General features: G+C 44.5%; 1 protein-coding gene across 2 annotated transcripts in view; it reads right to left on the bottom strand.

Annotated features, from left to right (window-relative positions):
• Nucleotides 1–10,705: 10,705 nt before the first annotated feature.
• The window catches only part of LAMB3 (laminin subunit beta 3), a 202,737-nt gene continuing 199,639 nt past the window's right edge, over nucleotides 10,706–13,803 (bottom strand). For both annotated transcript variants that reach the window (XM_086923366.1, XM_086923367.1), the window contains one exon: nucleotides 10,706–11,230. In XM_086923366.1, the coding sequence (XP_086779492.1) occupies nucleotides 11,094–11,230 (137 nt within the window). In that variant the 3' untranslated portion in view covers nucleotides 10,706–11,093. The remainder of the gene's footprint in view (nucleotides 11,231–13,803) is intronic.

Here is a 13,803-nt window from a genome sequence, read left to right as displayed (position 1 = left end):
GTCTTCTTTCACCAGTCCCCCAGAGTCTCCGTCCTTCCACTCATTCAACAAACTCAACCAGGACGAGGCCATCAGATTACTCACTTGCTGTAAATCGGGTGCCCCCTCTGATCCTGTTCCCGCGAAAATCATGGGAGAATTGGCACCTTCACTTGCCTGCCCTTTCCTTTCCGTCTGGAATGCCTCCCTCCACCATGGCTTCTTCCCTACCACTTGGAAGGAGGCTCTGGTGATCCCCATTCTGAAAAAGGCTGACGCAGACCCCGCTGTCTTTACCAACTACCGTCCCATTTCCCTCCTTCCTAAACCCGCCAAGGTCCTGGAAAAAGCCGTACAGCTCCAACTTACGGAATACTTGGAAGATCACTCTCTGCTACACGGATCCCAGTCCGGTTTCAGAGCCGGATTCAGCACGGAGACGGCCCTGCTGGAAGTATCTGAAACCATCCGAGAATGCGTGGACAGGGGCGAGGAGGCCATGTTGGTTCTCCTCGACCTGTCCGCAGCATTCGACACGGTCTCTCACCCCATCCTCCTCGATCGACTCAAGCAGATTGGCATTGGTGGCACTGCCCTCGGCTGGATCGAGTCCTTCCTCTCACACAGAAGTCAAAGGGTACTGCTACGCCCTTTTAGGTCAGAGAAAAAACCTCTGTCATGTGGGGTGCCGCAGGGCTCCGCCCTCAGCCCCCTGTTCTTCAATGTCTACCTGGCCCCCTTGGCTGACGTTGTGGAGTCCTACGGAGTTAGGGTGGTCTCCTACGCTGACGACACACAGCTGGTGTTTTCCTTTAGGGACCACTCGGACTCCGCATTTCTCAAGTTCCGCCAATGCCTCAATAACATCAGTGGCTGGATGACTACGAACCACCTCAGATTGAATGCAGATAAAACTGAGGTTCTGTTTTTCAATCAGAGAACCCCTATCCCCTCCGCTTGGTGGTGGCCCACTGCGCTCGATCCTGCCCCGTCCCCTGTCCACTCGGCGCGGAATCTTGGTTTCCAATTTGATGACTCCTTGTCATGCAAAACCCAGATTAATAAAGTTACTTCCGCTTGCTTTATGAAACTACGCATGATAAGAAAGATTCTACCCTATCTCCCCCTGGACTCCCGTCGCACCGTGACCCAGGCTCTCATCACGTCCCACTTGGACTATGCTAATAGTCTCTATGCTGGGGCTCCCCAGTACCTGATAGGCCGGCTGCAGATTGTCCAGAATGCTGCAGCCAGACTGATCGGTAATATCCCGTACCGTCAATCCATCTCTGCTTACCGGAGAGAACTCCATTGGCTCCCAGTGGCTAGCCGTATTCAATTTAAGGTCCTCACTCTTACTTACCGAGCCGTAAACAACTACGGACCTCCCTATTTGAAAAAACGGGTCTCGATATCCTGCTCCACCAGATCCCTGAGATCCAATGACCTCCGCCTCCTGATCTCTCCCCGGTTCAGACTCTCTAGAACCGGTGGCAGAGGTTTCAGTGTCATTGCTGCCAGACTGTGGAACTCCCTTCCTCTCGAGCTGAGATTCTGTCCTTCCGAAACAGTCTTCCGAGCCAAACTTAAAACCTGGCTCTTCTCCGGACTCTAGTCTTTCCATTTTCCCTTTTTCACTCCCCCTCTCCCTTGGCAACCCCTGAATTTTAGCGCCGGGACACCCCTTCGGGGGTAGCTGCGCGCTCTACAAACTACATAAAATAAATAAATAAAATAAATTATCCCATAAATTGCACTTTAAAAAAAAAACAGGTGTAAAAAAATATAATCAATCGTAAACGATTGCTTATCAATTCTAAAGGTCTGTCTAGTGGTACTGTTTAAGTTAGGGTTGGAAAGTTGATTATTAGCAGTGGCAGATATGCATTTACCACTGGCAATAAGGCCACTAGCACAATATAGGGCTTAGTACAGGTCTTAGAAAATTATTCTAGTGCTCAATCCATGGTTGCGAGCAGGCAGGCATACCTCAAAGACAGGTATGTAAAGCATCTAAAAACACGAATTCAGTAAGTAATTTAGACACAACACACAATAAAAAACCAACACCAATTGATAAACGTAGGAATTATTTTTATCTTTAAAATGACAATGAAACAAAAAACATCCAATGTAGGGAACTGGAGATATGAATTTTTAATGATTTTGCACTATAAGCGCATAGAACCCTATAGCACCTTTTGGGACATCTGGTCGCGCTAGACCGGAACAAAGTCAAAGATTCAGACCAACCACAATGGAGCGTACGTGGCTACCCCTCGCTGTAGGTCTTGGTCAAACTTTTTACCTTCTGACTTAGAAACTTTTCTGGAGCTTTTCTTCCCGGAGTCCCTCGAACCTTTCAGCCAGGCAAATCCACTTAACTGTGACCAATCATGGCAGACCATTGGAAGGCAGACTTTTTACTTACAGACAAAAAAGTCTAATAACTTCTAGCCGGTACACTTTAGGATAAATTCAACAATACCATATTGTTGGATACATCAGTACCATTCTAGAAAGTCTTTGAATTATATCTTATGATTCTCCTAGCAGGAATTATTAGTTAATAACTTATTTCCATGCTAACCTATGTGGCAGGCGATTTGCAATGGGAAATATGACTTGAGACATTTTTCCAATGCCAGGACATATAAAAATACCTTTCATAAGGGACCCTGCCTATATCTACCAGACCCTCACCCCTGGAACACCTGGGAGAGAGTTTAGGGGTACTGGATATGTCGAAATATTGTAGATAGTCACTACACAGTACTCCTTTCCACAAAGGTCAATTTTGTGAAGGACTTTACCACAATGTGGTTCACTTAACCTAGGGCATCTAAAACTAATTTTTTAAGGGCCTTTCTTATGAATACATGACCCTCCACCCCTGGGAGTACCTAATATGTCCACATATTGTAGTTTATCAATTTTTAAGTGCCCCAAACACCAAAGTTGACTTTGGGAACAACTTACATTTTAAAAGCAGTCCTACAATACAAGCCTGCTTTTAAATTGACCTCAGGCTTCAGCAGTGCCTACATGCCAGTGCAGAAAGGGCTGCTAGCCTCTAACCTGCCATGCCCTAATATATACCAGGGTAGTTTCAACCCCCCTGCCCTATTATGTCCTAGGACCCTATGGGGAGGTCATGTCAATCATAGGGATACCCTAATCCATAGTTTACCCTAGTGTATGTAGGTGTTTTCATTGTATTCTAAATGTCTCTTTCAGCATAGCACTGGGCCTGGTAAGGCAGAGCCCAGAGTCAATCAGAGTCCGTTACTACCAGTACCAGTCAGCAAAACAGTTGGGGGTGTCTTTGCAAAGATAGCCGCCCCCCCCCCAAACGAAAGGGGATGGGTTACTAATCTAAAGCCTGGTAATCCTCACCAGCTAAGTGGAAAAGCCTGGGAAGCCCATCAGCATTTGCATGGGCAACCCTAGCTCTGTGTTCCATTGTAAAGTCCATTCCCTCTAGGATATTGACCTCCTTAACAGCTTGGGATTCTCCCCTCTCATCTGCATGAGCCATCTGAAAGGCCTGTTCTCAGTTTGAACAAGAAAATTAGTCCCATATAAATATGGTCTCAGCTTTTTCAGGGACCAAACCGCAGCAAAAGCCTCTCTTTATATGGCACTCCACCTCTGCTCTCTGGGAAGACGTCTCCTGCTAATGAAGGCAGTTGGCTGATCAATGACTTCTTCTTTAGCTGGACAACACTGCCCAATCCCTTGATCTAAATCATCTGTTTGACCACAAATGTTTTTGTGTAGTAAGGGGCCAGCAACACTGGTGCTGAGCACTCAGCAGCTTTCAGTGTCAAAAGCCTTCTGCCACTCTAGGGTCCAATCCACCTTTTTGGGCCTCTTCTTAGAAGTGAGTTCTGGTAGGGGCCCCACAACAGTCCCATAATTTTTAACAAACCTTCTACAATACCCTGTCAGTCCAAGACATGCCCTGACCCTAGTCTGGGTAACAGGAGCTGTCCAATCCAAAATAGTTTGAATCGTGGCTTGGAGAGGCTGTACATGGCTTCCGCCTATCAGGTGACCTAGGTATACCACAAAACTTTGCTTCTTTGGCACTTACTTGCCTTAATAGTCAGGTCTGCTTGCTGCATGGCCTGAAACACTTCCCTCGGGTGCCTTAAGTGAGTCCACCAGGTAGAACTGTATACAGATATATCATCCGGAGAAGCTGCACTGAACTATTTCAACTCAGACAAGACCTTGTTCACCAACCTTTGGAAGGTGGCAGGAGTATTCTTTAAGCCAAATGCATTACCTTGAATTGATAATGTTCCTCTGAGGTGGAGAGTGCTGACTTCTCCCTTGTTCCATATGTGAGAGTAAACTTCCAGTAACCTGAAGTCATATCAAAAGTATTCAGGTACTTAGCATCCCCTAACCTGTCAAAGAGCTCAGCAGCTCTAGGTACCGGATGAGCATATGTCTGTGAGACTGCATTCAATCCTCTGTAGTCCACACAGAACCTTAGCTCGTTGGGTCCCCCTATGGATTAGGTTTGGGCACTAGCACCACTGGAGTGGTTTCAATCCCCTTGCCCCATTATATAGTAAGGCCTTGTAGGAGAGGTCATAGTGTACCCCAGTGTATGTAGGTGTTTTCACTGTATTCTAAGTGTCTCTTACAGCGTAGCACTGGCCCTGGGCCTGGTTAGGCAGGGCCCAGGGTCAGTCAGAGTCAGTTACCATCAGTACCACTCAGCAAAACAAATTGAGGGGTGCCCAGAGCACAGGATGACTTTGGAAGAGTTAGTGCGGCCATTTATACTGAACATTCCTATTTGACCCAGATATTTTACCAAAGCAGCCTTGCTCATTATAGTTTTACCTGTTGGATACTTGCAGGTCTAATATTATATGCTCATAGGGTATCTTTGACCAAGGGTCGGTATTTCTCGGATCCAATTTATGATTGAAATCTCTCAACAATATGATCATATCCTTACAATAATTTATGCTAACCCATACTACATCCTCCTTGAAGATTCTTATCTCTGACCCAAAATCCTCTGCACTCCATGAGTGAATATATACATTGATTATGATCAGGCCGTCATAAACCTTTTCCTTATTATACACCTCCACTTAGCAGATTGCAGACCACTTACTTTTTTACATTAGTTATGTTATTTTTAGTGCAATCTTTGTTGAGATCAGAGTGATCAGCCTCCCTGGAGTGCAACCCAGACCCCCTTTTATGTTTTGTCATTAACCTGTAAAAACTCATCCGAAAGAGGAGGTTAGTCGTGCAGCCATGTTCCTTGTAAATATGTTGTACATAATTCAGTAATTTCTTGAAACACAACTAGACATTGCCTTTTTATTAAACCCAACACATTCCAAGATAATATAGGCTGTGCGACCACTTTCTTTCCTAGTACAGCTCACTCAGCCACCCTGACTTATTATAGGCAGGTGAGGCTAAGATCGCATATCGATTTCCTGCACCCTTTCCATTCCCAATTTCTTCGAACGAGTACTGTGGGACTGTGACTTTTAGTTTTCCTTCTTTTCTGCTTCTTAACCACCTTCTATGCCTATTCCCTTGTTCGGCCATGCTTACTTGGTTGTTCCCTAACCCTGCATGGTGCTTGCTACAGAATTGGGTTGTTTGGGTGAATGTCATCTAATGTTTCATTCTCTGGTACCAATTTAATTTCTTCACTTAACACGTTCTCTTCTGTTTTCACAAATGTGTCTTTCACTATTTCCAAATAAAATAAAACTTTTGTAACCTCCTTCCCTTCTTTTATTTTGGGAGAAGTGAGGTCCAGCTACCAGAGTTGCTGACTCCAAAGCGCGGGGCTCATGGTTCGATCCCCGACGCTGGCAGCAGCTCTGCTCAGTACCATGTGACACAGCCCCCAGCATCTTGAGACCCTTAGGGGTGATTAGTTTGCACTTAACAAATACCGGATTTATTTTTATTCATTTATTTTACTTGTCTGATATCCCATGATGCCATAGATTTCAGGGTTGGACATTTAGTCAGAGAGAACAATAACTGTGAACGGTTTAAGGGAAATAACTTCTGTCTTCTTTTACCTCCCCTTGCTCTATGAGTGGGTTGTAGATATACCCTTAGGTGGGTCCCTACCAATCTTTCCTCCACTGTTGATCTATGGCTTTTTCCTCATTTACCCCCTCTTCCATTCTCCTTCCTCTATTTTATACCCTACCCATGTTGGCTTGCCTGCCCTACCACTCACTACTCTCCTTGCCCCTTTTTCATGATTTCCTGGTTTCTTCCTTTTGGAAGGTAAAACAACCTTCTGTTAGCTTAATCCTTTTCACGTACCTAGGGCCTTATTTTCTCCTTGCTGCTTATTTTTATTTGTTACCATATTGTGGATTTTCACTCTTTATTTTTGAGGCTTCTTTTAAGGATATTTTCCCTTTCTCAGCCCTTTCACCCTCTCGTTTCCCTTTACATATTTTCTTATGCTCTTCTTATGGGCACATTTTGGGGCATATTATCAAGAACGGCATTAAAAAGTATCGCCGGTTTAGCGGCAGAAAAAACGGCAATAATGGGCTTGATAATATGCCCTTGAGAATTCCAATAGAAGTCCATGTTCTGGTATGAGCATGGGCTTCTATTGGAATTCTCCAGGGCATATTATCAAGCCCATTATTGCCGCTTTGGTAGCAGTTTTCTGCCGCTAAACCAGCGATAATTTTAACACCGTTTTTGATAATATGCTCCATTATTTTTCTTGTGTGTGGCATGCATTGCCCATACATGGTGGACTCCCCCATTCTTTTAATCAAAATTGGGTATTTTGAGATATAAACTGTTGTTATCTCTCCCCTTGCAGCGCCCCCTCCTACAGACCCTTGATCGGCTAGGGGGGTGGCAATCGAATTTTCCTTTCCTGGACTTCCTAATTCTGGCAGACATTCCTTAATATTTTTTTTCTTTGTTGCGATGAACTTCAACTGCATTTTGTAAGATTTTAAGATGTCATTATTTGGAACAGTCCCCTCAAAAATTCCTTGCAATGTTTTTTGAATCATCAACATTATGTCTAGCACAGATGAGGCTGATGATGCTGTCCCCTCCAGATTCATAGACGCCAGTTTTGAGGGTGCACCCAAATCATCCTTTTCAATCTCCATACTTTGCTAAATAGGCGTGCTGTTTTAACTATTCAACCCCTTCATATACTGGTGTTCTAATGCGCTCCCCATCGCTCTCCAAACTTGTAACATCCTCCTCTTGCGTCCATCTATTATTTGTTAGGGAGAATAACCTAGGCAAGGAGGATAATCTTGGATCGGGCAGGGGGCTTCTATTTTCACCAAGATCAGAAACATTAGAGAGCGGAATTTCTGTTTGTGCGACTCCATACTACTGTTTCTCATGCTCTCAGCGCCTACAATGTATTCCTTAAATGGGGATATATCATGGCGTTCTGGTAACTTTTTAAAATGGTTATCCACAGAGTCTTTCACACATTTTGTTGCTGACTGGTCAACGACTTCACTCGATGAGGTCCTTCTAAGTATCCACTTCCTCATTCCCTTTCTCGAATGTCTCTTTGTCGTAGGGCCACCATCCATAGAACCATATATAGGATTGTTGATAGAGATCTCCATCTCTGCCACTTTACTTTTGCATTTACCAAATTTCGGGCTCTGACCTTGCCGCCCTTTTACTCTGGTGGGAGCCATTAGTTGTTTTCTAGTATGTTGTGACCCACTTTCTCAACGGATAATTTTCTAACCACTGCCCCACTTTTCAAGCAATCATTATGATCAGTTTCTGGGTAATTAACAGTATGGTGGGAAACTGTGCAGTGCTAAAGAGGACTTACCTCTACACACTCCTGACTACCTAGTTGTACTTTCCTTTTGGGATTGTTCTGTTGATGTTGCAGCTGCCGCCTCCACCCTGGCCTACCACCAAGGTTCATCACCTTCCACTGTGCTATACTTCCTCAGAGGCTGTATTTCCCCTGTTTTGCTTACTTACCACACCAAACATTCTGAGTTTTAAGTACTTAGAGGGCTGTGTGCAAGCTCTGTCACATGTCAGCCTCTTTACCACTCTCTGTGAGCTGACACAGTAGCGGCACACCGGCCTCCTGAAAGAGACACTCCGCTTTATTTCCCAAAATGATTCATGGAATGGGAATTCAGCCTACCTCTATCACTAAAATTGGCAGTGAGTTAAGACAGTGTGGGACTTGTGATACCACCAGAACGTATCACCCGAATTACTAGCAGGAGCAAGAGGCGTCATTCCTGGTTCCTTCAATATGCAGAGCGAGGAGGGGGGCGTGGCGCGTCTCATCGCGTCTTCCCATATTCCGGAGTTCAGTCAGTCAGGAGTTGCAGGAAGGTTTCAATTAGGACTGTTTTGATCGAGATGGCTCCTCGCTTAGATCTCTATCCACCAAGTGCAACCTGTATCAGGACACAGGAGCAGAGGTAATTTCCACCTCCCTTAGTCTGGTAGGGGATCAAAAGCAGCAGCAGCAGTGAATGCTGTGGAAATAGGATTTTGATTGACTACTAAAACATTATTACATCATAAGATTCAGAGAGGTGCAAAGAAGGTGTTGATGATTTTCATCTAGGTAAACTAACCGTGCAGAAGATTCTGAACGAATGACATGTGTTCAAGAAAAAAATCCCGCTGTGTCATAATAATACAATTATATGTTTAATTCATTTAACCTTTATTGATAAAAGGTCTTTTTATTTTTATTTCTTGCTTGGCAGTGAAGCAGTCTGCAATATATACTGATATCAATTCAATAAAATGTACAGAGTGGGCATGGCCTCCACAGAGAGAAGCAATTCTCTCTCACCTCATTGGTTTGGCCATTTGATGTATTGTTCCACTTTGTAAGGAGTGCTTGCATTGCAATTCAAGAGGGACTGGTTTACATCTAAAAAATACACTGAATCATGGCACGTGAATGTCTTTATTTCATAAATGCACTGTACACTGCTTTTTCTGTTGTTATTCACTTCAGTAGTACTTTTTTAAAATATATATTTTAATCAAGCATAGTGTGTGAGGGACACATACATGTACTCATATATGTCTGATACATGCAAGAGGGCACAGAATCTAGCTGTTTAAAAGTACACATCCAATGGTGAGTCAATATGTCTGGCTTTTAGTGTGGCAACACATGGAGAAACAAGCATGCATAGATGCAGTTTGCATGTATTAGCTCATCAAATCCGGATCTATTGGCTGTAGCAATACATACTTGTCTTTGCAATACCTACTCACTGAAAAAGTGAACTTCACTAAAAATTCAGGATTTTGACTCACAAGGCTGAATCCGTGTAATTTTCTATTAGGAAATATAACCGACAAATGCAGAATTTCCTCCAAATACATCGAGCTCCACAAAGTTACTCTGCTGGCAGCTACATATATTCAGTATGCTTTCCCCAGTTATAAGCAGTTCTATACGTATGGCAGGATGAACAAGGCAAAAGCGATGCTTAAAGTGTGGCTTTCAACAATCAACAAGACGAAGCAAGAATTAATTGAATTAATCTCAGTCATTGGTGATTGTTAAGGCAGCATTCCAGTCCACCATTGTGTCGCTACTCTGCCACTCTAGACAGAGACCTGCCAAGAACAACCTGCTGGAATGCGGCCATCTTCTATGTCTAAAAAATATTTTTTCAACATTCTGAAAGGGAAAGAGGTCCCAATAGGACCCATTCCCATTTGCCAATGGGTTATCACCACTCTTAAAAAAGGTGGTTAAGTATTACTGTTGAGCAACCAGAATTCGCTCGTAAAATAGTAATACATACCATACCAATTCAGTATTTGGGAGGGACACCCAGAGCACGCCAATCGCAAATGCAAAATGTGATCTGGTAACAAGTTACTGAACTGCATTTTGCATTTTGTACATTAGAAAAAGCATTTTTCCAGTTGCGAACGACCTGATTCTATGAATCGGGCAGTTTGCAACTGGAAAAATGCTTTGCACATCTGGTCCTAAGTGAGCCTGTGAGTCAACTGGTAAGTTACTGAGTGAGGAAGTGGTTGTGCCAGTGAGTGAATGAATGACATTGTGAATGAGGGAGCAAGCGAGCAGGTGAATGAGTGTGTAAGACTCCACTAAATCTATGGGCATCCGGAATGTAACACTGAGGTGCCATGTTGATAGCACAGAAATGTTATATCGGACTCAGTAAAGCATTAATGCAACCCTTCCATAAAGTGTCCTGATAGTGTACTTCAACCCTCCCTTGGAGGAGTCATCCTGAAACCCGATAGGAGATTGTTAGTGCAAATTGTGATGGTGATTTTAGTCCCTGGACCAGCTACCAGGCCTAACTTTTGTCTGCATTCTGGAAGCAAAAAACAAAAATCACAAAACTTTGGCCTTATCATTGAGCCTTAGTTCACTTTGTGGGTCATCCAACATCACAAATTAAAGTCCTAGCACGTCCCATCAACCAGGGATTGATCGGAGGATAATACAATGAGCACCAGTGATTTGGGAAAATATAAACATGTGTTATCTTCAGTGTCTAGAGGCACGCGCCTGTAGCAGTAAGCACTATATAAATAAGTAAATATTATTATTATGTACATAAATCTCTCTCTTTTTCCTCCTTAATTGTGCCTTGGTCTGCCTTTTGGTATTATTTCTCCCTCCCTGTCTTACCCTGTGGGTTGTTTCTTTCTTAATCTCATGTTCCATCTATTTCTTTCTTCTTTTGTCCCCTTACTTTTCTCTTTGAATTTCATTTAGTCTCACTCCTCATTTTTCTTCTATTCTCATTCAATTGGTTTCATTCTCTTCTAACTAAACACCTTATTCGCCTGTTTTTGCTCTCATGATTCTCCACTCTTCTTATACCCTCTTTTCTCTGTATTTGTCCGTTTAACAGCGTTTCCCTCTTTTGTTTCCCGACCTTCCTCTCGGCTCAGAGCTCCATTCTTCCATCGCAATCCTAACTGACAAGACGTAGGAGCGCGTACAGCATGCTAAGAAGGAAAACAACACGTTGAGCTAGGAAATGGGGATACGTAGGCACTCCAGGCTTCTTAATGGCAGGATAACAAGGCAGTGACGCGCGTCCACAGTGTCTCTATTTGCAGGTTGTGTAAAATTCCACCCGTTGGCTGATGTAGTCTCTGAGGCCAATGACCGTCTCCTCCAGGCCGGCCAGTCTGGCCGATTTAGCCATTAACGCGTCACTCCCTTCTTGTAGTTCTGTCTCGATTTCTGAAAAAAATACAATAAAATGAATAAATAATTGGAAGGCAAACCTGGTGTAAGAGGATGCAGGGGCAAATTCAATTAGTCCAAATGACGCACATGAAATTCTATTGGCAAGCACGATCCGTGATCTTATGCAGTCCTGAACGGTGGCATTCCTTTGCCCTGTCAGGCTTATTTTGGAGGTACCGAGCGCCTGCAACATTTTCCAGTTTCCTTATTGGACAATATAGCCTTGCAGAGGGTGAGCTTTCTTGCACACAGCACACATGCATTCAACCTCTCAACTGTGACTTTGAATCCTTAATTTAAGTGTGTGAGCAGTGATGTAGCTGGCAGTCCGCCCCAGGCCTCAGGAGTTTTGAGTACGGCGGCCTCTCCCCCCCCACTCAGTTCTGCCAAGTATCACGCTACTGACGTGAAACTAACGAATTTCTGTGCGGTGTTCCGCATCACGGCACTGAAATGCATTGTCACGCATTTTCATGCCATGGACTAGCATGCACTCTGCTGACAGCACCAGCTGAAACTGGCAACGTAACGCCAGGGTATTGGCGCGCGTGCCGGCACTATGTGCCTGCTGCTCAGCTCCCCTCAAACTTGCCAGCAGGAAACACTTAAAGATCAGATCGTGCTCTGACAGTGCTACACTGTTACAATCTATCTGCCAGGCCGCCTGCATAATTGAAGCAAAAGTCCTGAGCGGGGCCTGCCCTCTCAGTCGTTCCGTTAGCTGTGTCGCCAGCACAGTGCCGGGGAATCAATGACCTCACGTGGAAGAAAGTAAGGTCTGTCGCAAGCGCTAGCCGGGGACTCCACGCGGACTCAGTGATGGGGTGAAGTCAGGACTGTTTTGTCTGACACACTTTAGTCTCTTCAATAGGTGGTAGGACGTCCTACCACCTGTGGGGTGTCATGTGCCAAGCAAGCGGCAGTTCAGGGTCTTTGGTTGTTGGCAATGTAGTCAGGACACTGGCAGCTCGCCCCTATTATTTAAATTGAATATGTCATCTCGCAATTGCATCGACCTGTCACCCCACCGGAGCCGGCCAGCTGAGAGTGACTGGACAGACTGTGGCTCCGCCGGTCGGAGTGGTTCCAGGCTCAAAAGCCTACCACCAGCAGCACACCACAGTACAATCTGTGCAGAGCTGAGCCGCACTGAATGCGGCCGGCCGGTGTTCTGTGGTCCGCAGGAGAATCCGGGTCATACTCCTGATTGAAGACTCAAGCAGCCCGTAACCAAATTGCCGTGCTCGCCTACCTCAGAGCAAAGTAAGTGGAGTGAGGTATTCTCTGCTTTTATTTTGTTCAAATGTGCTTTATAATAGCGCGCTCTGCATATTCCCCACGCCATTCATTCCTCATTCACACTCATAACAATGATGAGGAAAAAAAGGTTCATGCACACATGCGGTCTGAAATCACATTGTTAAATATGCGCAGAGTAACTCTTGGGATATAAATACTCTTTTATTGTCAGAGTCGCCTCCCTTTAATGTACTCATGCCCCAACAGCCTTTGCTGCCCTGTCACCTATGTGTGCGTAAGTCAGCCAACTATTCAGAGACTCTTCTGAGGCTGCCCCAATGCTGGTCAGAGGTGCCTGCGGTGGCACGGACTCCGCGAAACAGCTGACCTCTGTTGACTGTATATTTATTAGGCAGCTGAGAAGAGATTGGTGAGGGGCCTTCCACATCCTGTTTGCTTACAGACATCGGCCCAAAAATATAACCAAATATACTGGAATCATAACATCACTGTCCTTGGGATGAATATATCAAACTTTTCGAGGAGCATTTTGTGAGTAAAACTGTGCAATTGGTTAGTACGATTTGCACACACCAATCATTAGCTTGGATTTCAGTGTGAGAACACATAAATCAAAACATAAGCAACCGTACATCAATGGATCCAGCTGAAATCAAAGCAACAGTTCAAAAGGAAAGGATGCAGAATGTTTATATGCATTTGTGCAAATGAAATATTAATTACTAATACTCCATGGCACAGAGAGTGGCCTGAAGTCCAGACTGCAGCTGCTCGGCTCTACATTTGATTGATTGCCGGAGAGAAGCCAGCCAGGTGGACCAGTTGGCATAGGCAGGATCTGTTTTAATTGATTTTCTGCAGACCCACCCGACAACACACACAAATGTCCAACCTAGCCTTCTTTAACAGTACTATCATGTTCAAAGGCACTAGGTTAGCGCCCTTCCATTTCTGGTGCTTTGCAGCACTTTTCAGATCTTCTCAGAGTTTCTAGGTGCTCAAACGGGTGTACTTTATTATAGTTCTATGTTTCCGTAGTCTTCATTGCTTGATATTTGCATGTGAAAAAGTGTCACACATAGTCTTTGAAATTCACTCATAATTACACTGAAATTATGAAGATGTCACACATAAGCAATCTGAAACCTTGGCAGCTATGCCCGCTCATACATTCAGGACAAGCAGGGACCGACACGGGCGGCACAAGGCCTAGCCACGCCACTGTGCAGGAGTGGAGCCTATGGAAAGGTGTAATCAACTCAAGAGAGCTACCGCTCCACTCTTCAACCGGGTTGACAGACAAGTCT

This window comes from Lissotriton vulgaris, chromosome 5 (assembly GCF_964263255.1).
Source record: "Lissotriton vulgaris chromosome 5, aLisVul1.2, whole genome shotgun sequence".
NCBI lineage: Eukaryota > Metazoa > Chordata > Amphibia > Caudata > Salamandridae > Lissotriton > Lissotriton vulgaris.
The sequence above is the reverse complement of the archived record's forward strand: the minus strand, read 5'-3'. Positions and strand labels throughout refer to the sequence as shown.